Consider the following 21,949-nt stretch of genomic DNA (forward strand, 5'->3'; position numbering starts at 1 on the left):
GAGTAAGAGTGCCAACTTTGATGAATTTCCTCCTATACTAAAATGTTTCCAAGTGGAATGGAAGGTGAGACAAGGCAAGAGTAACATCTGTGCTTCTTTTGTTACCATCGGATTAGCTAATACACAGAACTCTTGCTCTCAACAGTTCTGTAGTTCATATAATGACTCCCTTTTGCAGTGACAACCAGGGTTGTACATTTGTAAAAGGAAAGGGAGAGTGGTCTCAAGGCAAGGAAGGAAAAATCTAATCAGCCCAACTTCCCCCAAACTCTGCAGACTAAAAGAAAAGGGAAACTTCTAAGGGATGTGTATTAAGGAATTAGTTATTAATCTGGGCTCAACAGGGGCTGGAGGAAAAGAAGGAGTTAAGAAATTAAATACTTGGTTGTTGCTGTTAAGACATATGGACTTGGTACAAAAGGGAATAACGAGATACAAGGGAAGGAGGAGGAGGGAAACAAGAAAAACACTTAAGTACTGATACTGGAAAGTATGAGAAATTTGGACAGGAATAAAAATGGGAGAAAATAAGACCAAAAAAAATGAAAGTATTTTTGGAAGGGAGCCAAAACATTTTCTAGGTAAGTTGCTACAGGATGAAGAGTGAAAATTGATGAACTGTGGGAGGCAGGAACAAAGTGAACTCTGTAGTAGTGAGCTGGAGGAGCTACTGCTCTTCTCTAGCATATGGAAGAGAAGTCAGTCCTTTCTCCTCTAGCTCTAAATTGTGCACTTCCATTTAACACAAAAATTATTAAGTTTTGCCTTGAAAATTTTATCATGGAATGGTCTCATTGCATTCATCCCTAAAGGGAAAAGGAAAAAAGATATGCAAGAAGAAAATGGACACTAAAATCACCCTCAGATCAAAGAGGCAATGGGAGGGGATCAATGATTATCCAAAATTTCTCTAACCCTGGTCTTTGTACAGATAAAGACAAATATTGTCTTCTCCTCTCTGGTGGTGGGGAAACCAGGGGCTGTTTGCATAAGTTTTTTGTCTTCATTTTCCATTTCATATCCTCTAGCTGAAGAAAATTGTACATATTTAACCCAGAGTCCAGCAGGTTAGATTGCACATTTCCTCTTTTAATTCCTTTTTCATTCTTCTAACACATCTGGCCATAAGCTCCAGAGTTGCTCCAGTGCACTTCATTGGAACTCAAGGTGCTAAGATCTGCACTTGTGTATAATCACTTCAGGGTGGCAGAGTTTCATTATCCCCATCCTGAACAACTGCACTATCACTTCTAACGTCACAAATCAAAATTACAGAAGCTCTTCTTATCGTCTCAGACTATCACTGGGGAAAACCACATCAACAAGTTTGCAGCAGTGGTCATTTTTCTATCCCAAATTCACTGTTTCTTGCATTTCCAATGAACTCCAACACAAGTAACAGTAATATTTAGGTGAAATCCTGGTGATCAACTCCACATATCAAAGAGTTAAAATGAAACCTATGCTGTATACTGTTTTAACATTCATTTAAAATGTGAATTGAAAGTGGAACAAAGAGACACTTGATATACTAGCACAATAATATCTGCACATTCTTTTAAGAAGGCTATCACCTCAATATTTGTTTGGTTTCTGAATTGGTCTGTATATACTTCTAAGTTTCACAAGACAGAAACTATGTATGTCTAACTTGTCCAATACTTTTTTTTAAGATTTAACAACATAATTTTCTTTTTCTGCTTTCCTGCTCCATACACAATATATTACATACATGCCACATTCTTCAAGAAATGACTTTTGAAACTATCATATGGATTTAATCTGAGGAAATACTAATTGTCATACCTTTTTGCATTTGTAGCAAACATAATAAGCGTATCTGTTCATGGCATAGCCAGCTGGGTCATTATAAAATCTAACACCTGGTGTTGTGATGGCCTCACTTTTGTGCAACCCTTCATATTCCAATCTCATTAGAGCTTTTCTCCTTACATCTTCATAGAGTTCTTTGATTGGATCAAGCAAATCCTTTAATACTGTATGATTAATTTTGTTCTGAAACAAAGAAAAACAATTAGAATATCTTGTATCTTATTATGATAGCTGTAATAATTTGTATTATGGTAGAATACAAAAAACATAATAGATACCATAAAAACACAGTGCTCAGGCAATATTAGAATGAATGTTTCAAGAAAAGGCTGATATAGTACATACTTTACTTGCTGCAAAAACAGGAAACAGGAATGCTTTTTACAGGGCTTTTTGTAACATAAATTCATCAGCCCTTACAATAAACTGTAACAATCACAAAGGACACATGAAAGATTCACCATAGCACCCCAATATTCTGATCATATATTTTCTCTAATTTTATCCCTTTTCCACTTACTGCTCAGCAGTAAGAATAATACCTGGTAGTACTCTGTATCACATCTGTGTCATTTAACAATCAGGAGCTGTTGCCATAAATTACCAAAATATAGCATGAAAGAAAGAAAGAAAAAAACCAAAAAACCAACATGGCATGCAGGAATGGCTGACCGCTCACAAATTCAATATTCCTAGGTTTTCATGTCTTCTTTTTTCCAGCAGCTATCATATTCTTTCGTTTACTGGAATTACGAATTTGTAGATTATAAGAGGAATTCTTAGCAATTTAAACTGAATTAAGTGTAGGTACATATATTCTTCAGCTGTGTCCTTCTCATACTGAAAAGTAAAGCATGTTTAAAAGCAGAGAACCCAGCTTTCCTGCTTGAGATAATATGAATGAAGATTAGTTCTTCCTTCCCTCCGCTCCCCATGCCTGCCTGTTGTGACCCAATCTTGAGAAGTTACAAACTGATGCTTCTAAGAATAGAAGAGTATTAAGATAATGTCTGCATTATGGTTACTTTTTAAGAGGAGCCTTACTTCAGGGAACAGTTAGGAGGTAAAAAGACACATTAGTGATACTCTTTCTTTAGTGACATGAGAAATTAAGGAAACAAGTGATGTATTCCTTATTTATTTCATAACAAACAATACGATTGATGGCAAAAAAAAATAGTATTAGATAACTCTCTTGACCTAGACAGTAAACATGTAGCTCATTTACCTTGCAAATAGGACAGGACATGAACCCAAAAGTTATCCTTGGCCCAAGCCATCTGTTTTCTAGTACTCGTTGACAGCATTGCAAATGAAATACATGGCTGCAGTCCAACTTTAGAAAAAGAACACGTATAAGTGAACACTGAAGTTTACATACATTACAGTGGTTAATGTATGTAATTATTTGCTTTTAAGTGGCAACATGTATCAAATCCACAATTAAATGATTTAAAAACCTGGAGGACCTCCATTTTCTTCTTAACAAAGAGAAAGAATATTAAATAGTCTTTAAAATCATAAGCTTTCCACTCCAAAACAACCAGTGGAAATACAAAATACATATGAAATATATCCACTAATCACTTCAGCTGTTTTTTGCATTTATAAAATACTTTATTTAAAGTAAATATAACAAACTAAAGTGATGCAATCTTCTTTCTTGAAATAGCGGTAATGACAGACAAAAAGCAAGCATTTCAATCAACTTTCATACTGTTACTTTCATACCATCTATTTTGAAACTTTTAAGAGTATAACTCCAGGGACTTTATATTTTAAATTTTTCCACATTTAACATTACTACCATAGTATTCATCTCTTAAAAGGGGAAAAAAAGCTCAACCTGGATAGCTGGTGCTGCTGAAAGTGCTTCAGTAAAACAGATCATGCACATGTCATCAGCATCTTGTTTAAGAGTTGTAGCACTCTTATCACAACCATGCAAGCATGGCAAACAGTGCTCTTCATTCTTAACGCCTCCACACGGATGACCACATGGGTGTGTCTTGCTACAGGCAATTTTAGCATACTCCTAATAAAAGGAAATAATTGAATTAATCTTTTCCCCCTCCTCGAAGAAAAGGTTTGATATAGTGTTACTTTTTGAAGTATTGCCATTTCATGCAATGAAACTTAGGTGAGAGAATCGTGATAAATGTTGTCTATGTTACTCCAGATACTTGAGAGAAAACATTGCACCTTTTGTGTACTTCAAACAGAACCAATACCTTCACTTACTTATAATGTGTTACTCCTGAATGGCAATGGCCTAACAAAACCATAATTTATGTAAAGAAAACCTATTTTGGGGAAACACAACATAAACATCCTGTTTTAATGTAAAATCTCTTAATAATAGGGTATTCAACATACTAATATCATCTTTTTAAAATTGTAACATCTAATTAAAAATGCATCTCCTCACACAATAATCACATAATGATCAGAAGCTGATGGAAAAACCTGGTCAAACAATCCCTAGTCTTAAATGTTCTGTGCTCGCATGATGTATACAGGCTGTTACTCAAATTACTTTTATCAAACTTTTCAATACACTAGACTTTATGTTGACAGTGTATATTTTACTTCATAACTGGAAGACTATTGTGAAACCTGAGATACTTTTGAAGATAATAATGAAAAGAAGCTACCCAGAATTTCATTTGAGAATTGGTGTTTGTAGTCTGTAATTAAACTGAACATTTACAAACTTATAAATATTGTAATTATATTGTAATATATTGTAACATAATATTCAAACCAAATTCAATATTAAAACCTTTTTCTTACAAGAGGTGTGATTTAAAATGGACTACTAGTATGAATAAGGTTTTCTCAAAATAAAAAATTATTTAGATCCTACAGCTCTTCTATCTTATGTAACTCACGATGATTGACATTTAGTAGTACACACCTGGCAATCGGTATCAGAACAAACGCTCCCCACTGCTGATAATTCTGTTCCGCTCCTACAACCACAGAAACGACATGCTTCAGAACTGCTAGTGGTCGGTTTGCCTATGACCCCAAAAAATAAACAAAAATGAAATTGTTGTAATGAAATATAAGTGCTTAATATTCTAACAACAAGACATATAAACAAAAATCACATAAAACAGACAAACAGTAACTGTTAAATTAAGCACAGGTAATTCAGAAAGTCTAAAGTTATCTAAGACAATATACCTCTGCCTATTTTGAAAATACTTGTGATTATCATGTACCTTTTTATAATTTTTATAATTAAAAACACTGTTTAATTGGGTTTGGCAAATTAGCTACAGCCACTTATTAAAAACACGCTATAGTTTAGGATTCGTTCCTTCAAATATACCATCAATACAATAGTAAAGATGAAGATGAATTTGAGCTTCTGAATGTTAAGAACACGTCACAGAACTCACTGTTCTTCAGGGAAGACATTTATTTGTGGATGATGAAAATTACCATTAATTCTTGACAGAAAAAAAACTTCAAGAAATATGTATATATTCTTATTGACAAGACTAAAAGAGTAATAGGCAACTTAGCAACAGATAGAGAAGAGTGCTTCACGCTGACAGCCACACAATTTAAAATGCAGCTAAAACTGAGATGGAAAGTGGTTGGGCTTATATAGAACCTTCTTAGACCAAGAATTCAGTTCTTTTGACTGATCTTTAGACATCAACAATACAGACATCTACATCAGATGTAAACATCTTGTGATTTCTGTAGCTGAAGAAGGGAAATAAGGACTTTAGGGCAATTCATCAATCTTATTTTAGGCAACTATTTAGAGTGAGGTGACTTGATGCCCTAAAGTGTCCATATCTATCAACTACAAAGGGATGTCAGACAACCGTCATAGATGTGGATATCCACACTGTGGATCTACACAACTGGCCAGATAAATCCTATCTTCAATGTCCTACTTTGCTGGCAGCATTCTGCTTCAAATTTGTTGTACTTGTTCATCCCTCCTGAGTAGACCCTCTTTATTTTTCAATGTTCCAAGTACCATGTTATCACCGATCATCGAAAAACATTAAAATGTTTTATTTTTATTAACAAGCAACTATCAAAAGCATTGTCCTAAAGCAGGAGAAAACTCCAAATGTTGGGTTTTTTTGACAAATGCTCAGTAAGGTAAAAATATTCAGGATAAAGAGCAAGTAGCAGCACTTGTGTTTTACCTGTCTGTTCTCTAAACTCCACCATAGCCTTCATGGTTTTAGAATCTGCTAATGCCATCAGCCAGAAAAGTTTGGTCCTACCACAACCCTCATGAAGATCAACTTTGATAGCTTCTTCTTCTTCTTTGAATACCTGTCAGTTTAACCAAACAGATAATAAACAGTATCCTTATGTTATTTTTGTCACTGTCTCTTTGGATTTTCATCAGGCATTTTATAGATTCCATGTCTACTGCCATTTTCTTATACATTCCATAATTTGTACATACTGCAGAATGGATAAAAGCTGTGTAGCTTTTTGTTTTTACAGGTAAAAATATATAAAATTAACGCTTGAACTGACAGATCTGGGAACTAACAGGACTGGAAAGCAATAGTGCAACAATGCTAAGAAGAGAGCTGTACATTTTTTCCGACTAATTTACTGAATATAGAACTTGGAGTTCATAACTACCATTCAACTCACTCAGTAGGCCACAGCATGTTAAAAGCATAAGATAACATTAGAAGTATCTCCACATAACTGTGTTAGTAGTTTACCAAAGCAGCAGTGAAAATTATAAAGAATTTGCATCTAAATTAACTTTAGTTCTGTTAATACAAAATGAGATGACTGGGAGGAATCAGAGATAGTAAGATTAAGAAATAGCCAGGAGATTTCTATGAGCAAAAGTCAGAAAGCCAGGCTGATTAGTCATCAGATAAATCTGTCTGCATCATGCAGAAGATGGTTAATTCCAAGTTAAATATGTTTATTATTGTTTACCTTTTGCAGATTAAGAAAATATGTTAAGGTCTACTGGCTGAGTCAAATTACTTATAGTCAATTGCCTAGATACATGAAAACAGTTTTATACTACTGACACAATAATAGATTTTCATCCAGACACTTGGTTCATGCTAAGGTCCCATCCAGAGATGCTCTGTAACTTTCTTTGAAGCTTGGTATGACCCTGACAGATTAACTACCTGGTAGTGATCTTCAAGACAATATGAAGCTTCAATCTGAACATTTTTCTTTCTCATTTATTATCCATATAATACATCAAGCCATTTCATGTTATTGTCATGTGTAAATTCTTCATGTTTTCTCCTTTTAGTTACTCACTCTATTGTATGTTACAAGTAAGTTATTTTCTAGTTCATTATGTGAGCCTAGTTCTTTGGAACAGGTTACTTACAATTTTAGCATATACAGTGAATACTTTTAGCTAAAATCAGGAGACATTAAAAATTCCATAGTATCAAACAACTGCATGAAATCCTTAGTGGATTTTATGCGGTCCTTTCTTTTCCTCCTTTCCTAGGTTTTGAAGACAGTTCTGTTTTCATTAATTTCACCTGCAATGCAATAGAAGTTAGAATTGTCCTTGGTATGGATGTATAAACTCAATTTAAACTATTTTATTTGTATTAGAATCATGAAAAAACCCTAATTTCTTCAGGAAGGATTTTTATAAGCAGGTCATAAAAACTTACAGGCTGTCCTTTCCTGGAGGGGAGAAAATATAGTAAATGGTATGACAGAAGCTGGACATAGAAAAGGAAGCTAACAAAAGATAGCAGACAGTGAACATAACAGAATCTAAAATTTAAATTGAGGGGCTAGACATGAGAGATGTAAAGGTAAAGGTGGTAAATAAAGATTAAAAGTTTAAACATGCTTTTAGAGGTGAATAGCGAAGTCTGATAAATAGCTCTTTTGGACAGATTAAAGGAGAGATGTGAGAGCTTATGTGAGATAAGAACTTACTTTTATCAACTGTAATCTGAACAGGCTATATGGGAGAAATCAGAAAAATAAATGAGACTAGACTATGATGTGACATGACAGGGAAGTAGACATATAAAATAGTCTTCTTAAGATGATAAAACTGGGAATTTTCAGAGGAGATTGCAAAGATTTTAGCTAAGAAATAGAAGAGAATAGATCCACATGCAACTTCAAGGCTGAGTCTGCATTACAAAAACTGAGGCACCAAGGAACAGACTTGTAGAGTGAAATCGTTGGTGCCAAGTATCTGATGTTTACCTCATACATGTTCTTTGCCCTAGTCTGATCCCTCGGACCAAATGCCCATTAGCAGTTGGAGGGCACTAGGTGTGTCCCTGGATCTATCATTTTCTTTAGTTTCACCTGAAAGGAATTCAGTTCATGCACTCCAGGACTTCTTTGTAATACGAATCAAAGCACAGTAAGCAGAGATGATCGGATCTGTTTCAAAAGCACATTCCTGATCCAAACTACAAATCTAACGTAGGTGCCCTCAAAGACAGGAGTTTGAGGAATGATTTCTATTGAATCAACTTTATTAATGAGCTCTGTTATCCTAGCCTCTGTACAAAGGTAAGCAGTCATAGGGAATCAGTAAAATAAAGGATGACAAAAAACACAAAAGAGCATTAAAGGGTCAATAAAGAGGGAACGTTCAATAGTTTCAAAAGTAGCAGCATATTCAAGGTAGATCTTCAATGGAAAAAAGAAATGAGTGGCAATACCACAAGGAGAATGGAGTTTCAGGTTCAGAGGTGGAGGGGACAAAAGGGTAACACAATAGAGCATTAATTGGAAAAGTACACAGCAAGTTATAAAAACCCATCTAAGTCATTTAAAGATGAAATACATTATGTCCCTAAAAAACAAACTAAAAGAAACTAGGACATTTTCAAGCCTATTGATATGACAACACATTTCTGTGCAAAAGGAACCTAAAGATCATATATGAAAAGACTGACATAAAGGAACCAGTAGGAAAATCTGTTGTCAAGTGGTCTTCCTGGATATTAAAAAAAAATAAAAATGAAGGAGGTAACAAGCACTGACTCCATGTGATAGAAGAAATAAAGGAGATATAAAAAATCTACATGTATTTAGGAAAGGCTATGCTGTTCCTAGATTTTTCCTGAGAAATGTTTCTAAACAATGTTAGAATGAGAATGGAAAAAGTGATGTAGTATAAAAGTAATGTAGCATAAGTTCCCTAGAATTAGGGACTGCTACCTGATTTTGCAGTCTTCTTCAAAAGATGAAGGACAAGGAAATTTAACTAAAATGGAACAAAGAATCAAATGGAAGCTTATCTATCTCATCTCCAAAATAAAAAAGACGACTATTAGCAGATTTTGATTCTTGCTACTACCGTTTTCTGGGCTATTAACTGTGGAACTGCACACAATGTATGAAATACCTACAACATGATGTCATATATACTCTACCTGTCTCTGATGAGTTTTCGTTCGTCGATGGAGATGAAGGAATCGGTCACAATCTGTACACAAATTCCCACAGGCATTACATAAAATAATTGCAGCAGTTTCACCATCATCATGGTTATCACACATTGGCTGGAAAAAATGAAGAAATATAATGAAATAATTCTCTCTTTATTAAATCTCTTATTTCCTTTCAACATCTCTGTCTTTATTCTCTCCAAAAAATGATGCAAGAAAATCAATAAGGAGCAATAAAGAGTTTGCTTAGACTACTAATTGCATCTTTAGAATAATCAGTATCTAAACAATTATTCCTGGACCCAAAAAGCCCCACAGCACTACATCAGTTCTTCTGATTTTGCATGATGCAACAAAAACTTTTCTTCAACAACATATTTGAGAAATCATTTTCAAGTAGCTTGAGTTACTCAGAAAGATTTATGTGCTACCATGGGTTACAGGTATCTTAACAGAGAAGTTCAGAGATATGAATACTGAGATAAATCAACACACAAGGCATTTATCCTTAATTACTGTAATACAATATATTTACTCTGTTCAAGCACCTAATCAAAGCTGTAGGTCATCCATAATGCAGAGAGCAAACTTCAAAATCCACCATAAAATTTACTTATTCTATTGATATGAGATATTTTTAATTCAACACAGACCCCTAGGTTTTTCAATTAAAAATACCTGTACAAATAGGAGTTCAATGACTGTCTTCGATTATGCATATTTCTAAGAATGACTTTCCATTGTGCTCCCAAAACATGTGGTTTCCATGATATTGTTCACGCAACTTAGATCAGAACCCTTTCAACAGCATTCCCAGTAGGGGAAACACACAAATCACCTCAAAATTTGAATACCCTGCTATGCAATAGGATTGGGGGATTTCAGACTGGGTTCAGCAGCTCACATCCCTGCTTGCCTACACCTTGGCTGCTCCTCTGAGGTTTCCACTCATCCAGGTTACAAGCCCAGATTTCTGTCTTCTTCCTTCTTGCCTACAAACTAGACCTCTATTACAGCTCTCTAATCCCCTACTGCTTGGCTCTGTGGAAGGATACAGGCAGCCTAAGGCAATGGAGCACTCTTTCTGGGGAAACAAGGACAGATGAAATGGGTTCATTCTGGTTTCATAAAGTCTTTTTTACTATGGAAACCACATTTCTAGTTCAGTTATTTAAGTAGTTAACAAAAATCCCTAGCACAGACCTATCCTAAAATGGGGTTCATTCCATCTGAATTAAATCAGCATAAAGCCTACAGGGTCCTTATTTAATTTACTGGAGTTGCTGTTTCAACCTCTCCATAGAAGGCCTGACAGGTGTTACCACATTGGGATTTTTGAGCCCTTCTTCACTACCACTAGGAGAGATCTCGATTCATTCAGTTTTGAGGTGGATCTATGAGTTTTTAAAGTGAGCACAGCTAAAAACACCAACCAGGCTTTCAATTTCTAAAGCTGTTTCATTAAATGATACATTGAAACAAAGTTGACCTTTTAGGTAAAAAACTCAGAACTGCTGGGAAGCCAGAATTTAAAGATAAAAAATAAATCTTTCTGTGCTCAGAGTCTGGCAGAGACTGTTCCAGGCTTCAGGTTTTCTCTTAGTTGAGCAACTTTCTGTAGCTGATTTGCAACAAGCTCTACAGAAGTCCTTTGACTTTCTAGAAGAAGTCTCCTTTTTTTTAATCACCTCAGAGACCTTTGGGTCTGCTTCCTTCACTCAGCAAAGTTTTAGTCTTTGCTCTTGCTGCAGCTCTCTCTAGCTATGTCTCCTATATTCTCTTTCTGTTTGCATTAAATTGCTTCAGAGGTGTCTTCTTTCTAAGCAAACTCAGTTGCCAGCAGGAAGGCACAATCTTCCTTTGCCTTCCCCAGGGATCTACCTAACCCAAGCTATAGAGAGACCAACTTCATTATTTTGCTCTTTCCTGATTCACGTTAAAAAAAAAAAAAGCTTCATGATACTGAAAAATGTGGACAGCAACTCCATCTATCCATCCATCATATTTCAGATTAAATCACAAATCCTCTAGGTGAATGTTGTATGTTTACTATATTCAGCTTGTTTATTCAGTTAGAAAGTCCTTCTTTCTCTTCAGGGTAATCACTCTCTCACCCAGGTCTGGAAGAGGAAGCTAAATCATGGAGAAAGGAAAGCTCTTGCAGACCACAAAAGAATTGAATCTTAAGATTACAGTACAGATGAATAACATTATTATGTCATAGGGATCCAGACAGAAAGGAAGAAGCTCTGATAGAGGGTATTGTATTAACCAGTCAATCTATGCTCAAAATACATCCTATGGGTGTTAGAAAGGCCATGCTCCATTTGGGATACCAGTGGAATCGCTACCCTATTATTGTTTTAAGTTGGGATTTTCATTTTCTGAGCTGTGTGTGTGTGTAGAACACAGGTATTTCAAACATGTATGTGCCATTCCCATGAGGGACAAAAGGGAATAATAAAGTTAGGCCAAGTCAACTTTTCCTTATTGCTTGTTCTAAATTCTTTGACCACTGAGTAAATTAAAATAGATAAAAAGGATATGAATTTCAGTCTCACCATCTGTTTCTGCTGTCCATCTTTTCCCATCCATCTTCCTGAGGACAGTCTATCAACATGATCCTGATCAAGCACACAGAGGGATGCTAGGGCCAACCACAGCTATTGAAAGGGAAGGTAGAATTAAATGTTTTAGACATACTAAATAAAAAAACCCCAAATACTAAAAATATAAACTTTGGCAGATAAGAACAGCATTTTTGGGGGCTACCTTTCTTCTTGCAAGTATGTCACTTTATGGTCATAAACATGCTAGTTATCATACAAGGGAGAAACAGTAAAGCAGTATCAACCATACCATATTATAGAGAAATATGGCAAATACAGGAAATCATTAACACTTGCATGTCATTCCCAAACCTTGCAGGCTTTGCGAGAAGAAGACGACGACAACGAAGGAAACAGTCCCAAAAAGTAGCTTTAGCCCAGTGAGACTGGGTTCCCTATGTTCTCTCCTGACTGCACAAGACATCTGAGATTGTCTGGAAAAGAGCTCTGAACTAAATAGCCTTCAGAGGAAGCTTCCCTCTCTCTCCACTGACTACAGCGAAAGCCTAAGGAGATTCCCTACATGAGGCTAACTAAATTCTTGTCAGTAGGCCTACAAACCAGGCTGAAATGTACTCAACAATTGCATTTTGCAATGGCAGATCAGAGGCTGAAAAACTCTACTGGACTGCCAAAAAAAAAAAAAAAAGGCAACTCCATGATAAAACTAATAAAGCTCAGTCACCAGGAGAGCTAGCATGATGTTCAGGGATACTTTAGGTCCTGACTAAACTAACACAGTGACAGCTGTAGTTGGTACTCTTCTGAGATGGTGTCTTCCAAATAGCAGAGAACACATGAGTAAGGAGATAAAACAGACAGTTGACACAGCCTTTTAAGACGGAAAAAATAATGAGTATCAAATGCTTATAACCATTGCAAACTTCTTCTTTTACACATAATTATTAAGTGTAATTATATGTTTGACAAGCCAAAATCTGTACCCCCTACAGTGGTAGGAATGTCATAATTTAAAAGCAACCTGTTGAGGTTAAGTCAGTCCCAGTTTCCAGAAAATGTAATGAAAGAGAGAAAAAGAGAAAGAGAAAAAACTAAGGTAAATAAATAATGAGCTCTTTCTGCATCTTTGCAATTAACTAGTGTAAAACCTAGTAAAGTTCTTACTCTAGTTGTTGCGATGCATCTCACTGGCGATCTGTATTCTTCTTCCATTTTGGTCAGAGCTATGATGGTTTCAGCAATAGCATTCTTTGTTACACGGGACCAAGCTTCTGACAGGAGACCCTGTTAAAGAGGAAACTATATATAAATGTCTAAAACTCAATTTATTACAGTGTTCCCTTTAAAATATTAAGAAGAACTAACATTGTAATTAGCTGCTACAAGCACAGTTAGGTTAGGATCTCAGGTTAGAACAGAAAAAGTAAGGGATGACCTTGGCAAATCAGGTATTTTCAAATCAGACAGACCTGCTGAAATTCACCCTCAAATTCCTATAAATAACTATATATTTATTCCAAGTAGAATGGCTTAAACAAAAGAATTGAAGACCCACACTGACATATCCAACAGCTAGGCACTATAGCAAAACTCTTAGATATGTGGGAGACACTGACTACACTGGCAACACCCCTTAAAAAAAATAGTCCTGAAGAAGTTAACCCTGCTCAGTTCTTTCCTAATGTACGGTGCATCCTGTAAACTGAATGAAGTGGGCAGCCTAAGGAAAACATATAGGCATATATGTATAAGGGTCACCACGTTAATCCTGGCATTTACTGTCTTCTGAGTACTTATCTTTGCAGATGCCATGTTTTCAGTCCTATTTTTCAATTTGCAATTTCCTAGAATGTTGAAAAAGCAAAGAGAAAAATAATCTATCATGTGGAGTCACAGTGGTAGCAACAACAGACCTTTCCACTCCAGCCAGTGGAGCAACTGAAGGTAAGAATAAGTCATCATCTTATCCATGGACCAGCATGGCTGAGGGATGAGACATACTTTAATAATAACTGTTAACTAAAGATGAATTGTGAGATTCTGAAATCTTGTGGTCACAATCAAGAGTAGCAATTGCAGGGAATTCCCACTCTGGCTCAGCAACTTTGGGAAGGGATCTCTTTAATTTAAATATAGTGAATGCTTTAGAAAATACAGCTTCAAATTTGAACGTGTATCTGCTGAACATGCTGAAACAGAGCTTTCAAAGGGTAATCAGAGAGGAAAAACTGGGTGATTTAGATCATTTGACTGAAATAGGTGTAGAATTAAAAAGTACAAAACCCCACCAAACTACTTTCCCTCTTCTCCTAATAAACATACACAAAGCCTATTTTTTCCCTGATATTATTTGGGGGAAATAGTGGAATCATTTTTCATCAAATTCTTCTGCCAGAAAAACTTGTCTGAAGCAGATACACCCATGGAAAATTTTAGCCCAGATGATGAAACTAATAAACAACTATAAATGTAGATTTCAGTAAGACTGAAAGAAGCTAATCTTAACAAGAAATTCCACATATAAAAACTCCATATAATTTTGTCAAAAAAACACTTTTATCTTACTTCACAGACACTTTTTTTTAGTTGGAGTTCTGAGTGCTCAAGACTCTAAAAATCAGGCTTCTAAGTTAATAATGTAGAAAACAACACCGAATTTTTGGTTCCAGTGACTCATCCAAAAACTTATTTGAATACTGGATAAATATTTAGCAGAGTCAGAAACAGAACTCAATTACTACTGCTCCTAGGCCTGGACTCTACCCAAAAGATTAGACCTTTTTTCTTCTGGATGCTCACTCACCTTTAACAGCTCAACCCAGTACTGACTGTAATAGAGATTAATGAAAAAAACGTATTCTTTGTTAACAGAAGTATTTGAATATCCCCCACACATTCAGAAGACAGAAACTTACTGCTGCCATGTCTTTAATCAGTTTGATAATGATCTCTGAAATCTGTGTAGGTGTTGAACCCTTCATCCACCAGTGGCTTTCACCTCGCCGAATATAGCTACAAAAGGATATATTATAGTACATGAAATAAACACAAATATTTAGTTACTATTTGTCAAAATCTACCACAAATATAGCACACATTCAGCATACAGTAGTTTGTATCAAACACTGTAATAACTGCTGACTCATACTGTCAAAAAAGTGTTACATAAATTTTACAGTTTATAAAACAAAGACTATAAAAGACAAAGAATATAACTGACACGTGTTTCTTTTACGCCTTTAGCTTAATATAATCTTTTTTAACAAACCTGGAATTGAAAATCATTGGAAGTGTGACTGTAGTAACTCCTTTGCCTGCGGTAGTGCCAGCTGTCCCAGTGATAGTAGTTCCTTTGGCTTTTAGCTGTACAGTGAGAGCTTTGGCAATGCATCCCAAAAACATGTCCAAGATACCCAGTTTATTCCAATCTCCTTTTTCTGTTGAGTGAATGATATCACTTATATCTGCTGGTGGAAGGGACTTCACGCCTATGATACTGGCCAGGCGACTAGGGGTTACCTCAGGCAAAACACGTCTTAGTAATGATGTTACCTAGAAAAAGAATCAAAACACCAAAACTCTTAGCAGGACAGCTGGAATTTTCAAGCAAAATCAAATAAAATCCTTTTCCTTCTTCATAGACTATTTCTGTGAGAAGGAATGAAGCTACTTTCTAAATTTAAATCATACCTGTAAGAAGTTTCTATCTTGCTTTGAAGTGCAATATATACTCAGTTCTAGTTTATTTGCTATTAATATACTGAGATAAGGCCTAACATTTCAGGACCAATCTCACTTGAGCAACACCTGACTTTAATATAGTAATAAAAATATGCTTGGTACTGTCCTTATAATAGCAGTCACACAGATGTTTGGACAACTTTGATTTGTTTGCACATTACAGACATACTCACTTTGCATGTAATCTTTAGATGATGGAAAATCCATGGCAGAACAGTGAAAGACCACTTTAGGACTTTTTAAAATAGAAAATACCTGCCTCTAAAGAATGAGAAGCATGATACTCTTCTCCCTCTCCCTTAGCTTTCCTTGAGACATTTTAACTGTTTTTTTTGAAAAGAAAATTGGTGTCCATTGCTGTGGAACTAACAGGAGCCATCTTGAAAGGATACACTTCAACCTCACCAACTGGTGGAATGGGGATAGAATTGGACATGCCAAGCAAGGTTTGGTCCAAAGCAAGATGTATGGAAGTTTAAGGGGAACATTTTATATCTGATTTTTCAAGCCTTCAATGTTCTTTTGAAAAAGTGTTTACATTTTAAGAAAACCCCCAGCATTTTGCATATCTACAATGAATCAGAAATGCCAAGAGGGGAAGACAGCTTGAGACAAGACTTTCTAATAGTCCAGAAAATTGGAAAAGAAATGTAGAAAGCATGGATATGAAAACTCCTGAAAAAGTAACCAAAAATCCACACAGAGAAGGCATACCAACTAGTAACAGCCAGCTACTGCATTAACTGTACTAAAGGGAATAATTTAAATATATATATATGTATGTGATATTATGTGCATAGAAATACACACATACACAGAAAACATTCAAGTTCAGAAGTGAACATGGACATTAAAGCTCTGCCTGGGGGCACTGCCAGTAGAAAGGAAGCATCCACACTACTCATATCCTGAGTGTAAGATATAAAGATTTTTAGGACACGTGGCAGATGAAAAATGCACACTGCTAATCAAAAGCCTCTGATCTAAACAGCACAGGCTATGTGGGCCTTATGTATGTATAAGACGAAATACTCAACTCTGAATTTTTGGGTCCTGTCCACTTGACAGACATTTCAACCCTGCTCTGCTCTCTCAAGGTCTACTCTAAACCAGTGAAGGCTCTGCTGCAAATTACTATTTAAAATCTCCAATTGCTGCATTAAAATATATGGTTTAAATAAAAACAAGGAAAACAATAAAAAGGCAATATGGTAATATTCAATTTGCCTGTAATGAACACAACCTAGTTCTAGTTAAATGTATGGTTTAATGTATTTACATATCAAGTAAATAGTATTAATTTTATGACCAAGCTATTAAGACTCTTCAGGAGTCTTAATTCTTCTGTTCCCTAAATGCAAGTTGTGCCACCTAGTTTTGCAATTAATCCATTTTTTTATTTTAAAACTTAATTTAAAAAAGGAAAAATTTAAAAAATGCAATTATTTAATACTAGAAGCTAAATAACTAGTAATTTTGCATCTCAGAATAAAGTAATAGTTCTAATTCTGGCGGAATAATTTTTATGACATCGATCTAAAAGCAGCACATATTTGTTTACACTGAAAGGGCTAAACTTTAACAGGTTGTTTTTTCTCTTAAATGTAATAGGTTGAAATTTGAGATATGCTGATGAGCAAAAAAAGGTAAAAAACTGCAAAGACATCAGGATCTATTTTTCTCCTAGTGTTTCCAACAGTATATTGCTTCTAGTTTTGATGTTTTGGCAGGACAATCATTAATTATCCCATAACTTTAGCTGCTACTGCACCTTGAGGCCAGACATGAAGGAAGTGCAGAAACATTAAAAGGGTAAGAATTAATGACGGCCTCCTCAAAGCATACAGATATTTACATTTGAAGCATATGCTGCACTTATCTAAAGGGTAATAACTGTGTAGCTCTCTTGGGCGCCTTCCCCATAGTGAACTGGCACAAGATCGTACTAAAAAATGAGCAATCACCTCGCTAACTCCTTCCACACCTGAAAACTGAACAGCTTTTTCTACCGAATTATTTGTAATAAATAAATAAACCAGCTTTCAAACTTCACACATTTGAGAAATGGGGAAGTAACAGCTCTGATATTTAAAGGAGTAAGATAGAGTCTATGACAAATAATGTTTCAGATGCTCATAACTTTCTATTTGGCCTCTACTCATGACTGCAATACCAAAATAAACTGCTTTATTTACAATTCTTCCCAACTTGGAACAGTCTGTAATTGATTGTGATAACATTTTTGAAGTGACAACCTGAAACTACATTTCACAAAAGATAATTTCAGGTACATAGTATACTATCGAGAACACAATTATATGATTTTAAAGACTTTTTCCTAGGAATACCAAGATAGGAGAGGAACAGCTAGCTCTCACCTGTCTCTGCACCCTGGGAGAAGCCGTATGTAGTAAGGAGAAGAGATCCTGGAGCAGGGTCAGCTGCTGAGCCAGGTACTGCCGGCCCACGTTGGAACCGCTCAGTGCCAGCACCATTGACAGCAGCTCAAAGCAGTAAGCGTCAGAAGAAGCATCTTCGTCGTTCGGCTGCGAGTTGGCGTTCTCTTTGCTGGAGATGGCGTGCTCCCATTCCTCACGCACACGCGTTGCTTCCATTCGGATGGCCTGAACTATGTGAGCACACACCTATCCAAACAGAATCCAAATACACAGTAACACATTAAAACTTTTAGAAAGTGAAAAAGATTGCATTTTAAATATTCTCATGACTGTGACAAAACCAGAAGGCCTATGAAATTTGGTCTGTACTTAAATTACTTTTCTACATAAATTCAAATTTAGAATATTTAGATTTAACACTGAATTTCCTCATCTTCATTCTGAAAACTTTCATTGAATTAAATCTTTTTTAAGTACCTGCCTTTTAATTTGCTTTTTACGTAAGATTCCGATAAAAATAAAAAAGAACAGAAAGAAGTACATCTAGTCAACGCAGTCAAAAGAAAAGTACTCATTAGAACTACTTACAGTCTCTTGTAGAGTCTACTAGTTAGGAAGTTCAAGAGATTTTAGAAAGCATGTTTTCATATCAAGCATGTTAAAAAGGATATTTAAAAGATTTTAAAGCTTGTACAGATGTGTGTCAAGAAAAGTTAGAGGAATAAGACATGATGTAGAATCTACTAAAATTCAAAGGGAATCTAATTCCTCTTGTATCGTCATGAAAATCTTTGTTTGTCTCCTGATAGGTGTTATAAAAATAACATAAAAGGATGCTCTATTTGATATATTAAAAAATATTTAAAAAATCAAAAACGTACTTTGTAACTACCACTTTTTATTGAGAAAGACAAAGATAAGTAATTAAAACAACAAATCCAAGCTGTTACTGACTATGCAGAAAGGAATTATTTAATAATATACTGATTCCCTTTTTAGTCCTGTACTGTATCAAACCTAAATACTTTAATGGCAGAAATGGGGAGAAAAGGTGTTTGAAGAAAGAATCTAAATTCTGTAACTGAATCTCTCCTGGTCTATTGTCAGGGGACTATTATCAGCAAACACGAATGAGTACCATTTACAACTCAGTTCTATATCATTTTGAATTGAGGCTAACAGAACATTTTTTATCCTATTAAAATGGATTTTTTTTTCAGTATCAGTTTCATCAGATTTTTCACATAAACCCACCCACATACATAATTTAAAACATAAACCAAACTTTGATGATAGAGAACAACAGAAATTCTAACTGAAAATGTCAAATAAAAGGTTTTATATTTACTGAAAAAGAGCATACTTATTACAATACACAAAAAATTTAAGCATCAAAGCATTTAAGAATGAACAAACCTGCTTCTGTAAATTTGTCAGTTTGCTCCGGCTGAATATGATCCCTACCATGTGCTCTTTCAGGTCTGCATCTGACGTTGCCTTTATAAAAAGGATAGTCAATGTTATATCACAAGTTTCAAGAACATTTCCTAATTGCTGTAGCAATTAATATGAAATATCAACAAACTTTGTTCTAAAAGTCTGCAGCTTTTGGTGACATAGAAAAAAGATATATTAGCAAGATCAATATAATTATGGTTAATAATACATCTTAGATGCATTTCTTTTCTTCCTGTTTTATAAGACATGAAGTTGGAGGATGAGAAAAAATAATAAAGCATAACAAATGCAGTATAGTTACCCAAGATACAGCTTCTCTGTGCAGCTGAATACACTTACTGACTGAAGTCTTTATAAAGCAGTGTATAAAATATACTTTCCAGTTTATATATTTAAATGGTTCTCAAAATTGAGAAACACAGTAAGTGTAAACATTTTTAAAAATTCTATGTGCTGTGAAAAAGGCAAAAAAACGCTGTCAGGAATTTACAGTGACTGTTAGAAGTTATCCAAAGTTTTTTTGTTTATTTTTGCCATTATTGTCTGGCAGCAGCTGTTGAGAAGATATGAGACTAAGAAACATGTAGCAATAGTGTCAAATTTCTATTTTAAAGATCACATAGGAATTCCCTGGGTCATAACAGATTTAATCTTTCCAAGACATTTTTGTTGTATTAGAAATCAAAAGAGGGCTCAAGGCAGACAGTGTGAGCTTTCTATGATAGCAGTGGCTGAAATTCCTAATTTGTATACTTTTGTTTTAGAGGTGTAAGATAACTGAATGACAACTGAATGACAGATAGGTAAGCTTTTTAAAATTTTGACTCAATAAAACTTTCTGTACACAAAAATCCATTTTGATTAGATGATGGTAAAGAGGCTTTTTATTTTTCAATTGTATCCTACTAAAGGGATGAGCTATGTAGAATATTCTGGCACAATATACCAGAAAGCATATTGTTTACAGAGGGATGATTTGGATGCCTTAATTTGTAAAACATCACTCTACTATCCTCACTAGAGAATGCAAAAAATTATATTCAGCAACTGATTTTAGCCAAGACAAGTTTCCAAGGGAATAATGGGTAGTTTCTCAAATTCAGAATTATCTGCATGCTAAGTTTCAAAGTAGTAATGCAAAACAAAGTGACTTTATACTTCAGGCAGAATGAAAACGTTAAGTCAATCCTGTTAAGATGATCACTAACAGCTATTATAAAAATATTTTTCAGTACATAAAGAAAAAATGTTTGGAGATTTTATTCTTCTAAATATGGTAGACTGCTTATTATGAAATGTATATACTGAAAAACAGGAATGAGAAGGCTTGCAGAAGGTCCTCACAGTTCTGAATAACTGGCCATCAAGATGACATTCAAAACCAGTAAATACAAAGAAATGAAGATTGCAGAACAAACAAATCAGATGGCAGAACAAACAAATCAGAGAGTAACGTCATTTTGGTCATCCCATTTCTAAAAACTCATCAGAGAGCTAAAAAAGGTGCAGAAGAAAATGTGACAAGATAGATTAGGTGAGTGGCATGACTTTTATATGAACAGAAACTGAAGAGACTAAGGCTGAGCTTGAAGAAGACATCACTGAAGGGGAGGACCTTACAGAGGTCTTAAGAGCCCTCTACAAAAAATGACATCTTGAAATGAAAAATAAAGGCCATATGAAAAGTAAGTGGCAAAGGTAAGTACAGGAAAAATATAATATAAGAACCAGGAAACATAATTAAATTATCACACAGGAGGTGTAAAATGACAAAAACACACTCTTCCAAAATGAATAATTAAATCACAGAAATTATTGCCACAAGGTACTAGGTAAGGCAAAAGCATAAATGAACTGAAAAAATAAATTATGTTCTTTGAGGACCATTCAATTTTGGCTATTAAACATGATGGTCAACATACAGCCACTGGTTCAGGAACACTTCCTAAACTACTGCTTACTGAAAGACAGGAGAGTACACTAGGGAAAGGATACTGGTGCTGTTTCTTACACATTTTTCCCAAACATCAGCAGAGCCACTAGCCTCTCTTGAGAGACAAGATTCTGGGAAAGAGGGACTTCTGGATTGATCATTATTGCAGTTAAGTTCTTCTGTAATTGTTGACATAATTTGCACTACCATTGCTACAATGTTTCCACTAAATGCATATGGCCCAATTCAAATCTGCTAATGAAAATTATCAATGACAATTTTTTAATAATATGTAATGGTGACATTGGAATGGTGACATTTTACTACTGTTTTGATCTGAAAATTATGTAGCTTAAAGACATAGGAGAAATGCTGAAAATTATCCTGAATAATTTTTGCAGCAAAGTAATACTGATAGAATACAAATAAATACATTGTGTACTTTTTCTTCTCCTTCTGGGGAAGACAACAGTGCTTTTTCTTCTTGTTCTGGGGTTGGCTCAGCATCTCCAGAGATGAGTTTTCCAAATACCTGGAAGGAAGATAGGGACGATTAGCTCAGAGAAACTCATGGAGACATGACATTTTGCATCAAAATATAAAGCA

The 21,949-nt window shown here is 35.1% G+C and overlaps 1 protein-coding gene across 18 annotated transcripts in view; it reads right to left on the bottom strand.

Moving 5' to 3' along the window:
* MYCBP2 (MYC binding protein 2) overlaps window positions 1-21,949 on the bottom strand; it is a 218,533-nt gene that overhangs the window by 2,863 nt on the left and 193,721 nt on the right. For 15 of the 18 annotated variants that reach the window (XM_067293019.1, XM_067292987.1, XM_067293046.1 and 12 more), the window contains 13 exons: window positions 21,777-21,875; window positions 19,369-19,449; window positions 17,932-18,198; window positions 15,081-15,364; window positions 14,728-14,824; window positions 12,977-13,096; window positions 11,804-11,905; window positions 9,228-9,356; window positions 6,012-6,144; window positions 4,751-4,854; window positions 3,680-3,868; window positions 3,062-3,169; window positions 1,807-2,016 (listed from right to left, as the gene is read on the bottom strand). In XM_067293019.1, coding sequence (XP_067149120.1) covers window positions 1,807-2,016; window positions 3,062-3,169; window positions 3,680-3,868; window positions 4,751-4,854; window positions 6,012-6,144; window positions 9,228-9,356; window positions 11,804-11,905; window positions 12,977-13,096; window positions 14,728-14,824; window positions 15,081-15,364; window positions 17,932-18,198; window positions 19,369-19,449; window positions 21,777-21,875 — 1,923 coding nt within the window. The other 3 variants (XM_067293075.1, XM_067292950.1, XM_067293060.1) reach the window with 2 other exon arrangements.

This window comes from Apteryx mantelli, chromosome 1 (genome assembly GCF_036417845.1).
Source record: "Apteryx mantelli isolate bAptMan1 chromosome 1, bAptMan1.hap1, whole genome shotgun sequence".
In the NCBI taxonomy this organism is placed as follows: Eukaryota; Metazoa; Chordata; class Aves; order Apterygiformes; family Apterygidae; genus Apteryx; species Apteryx mantelli.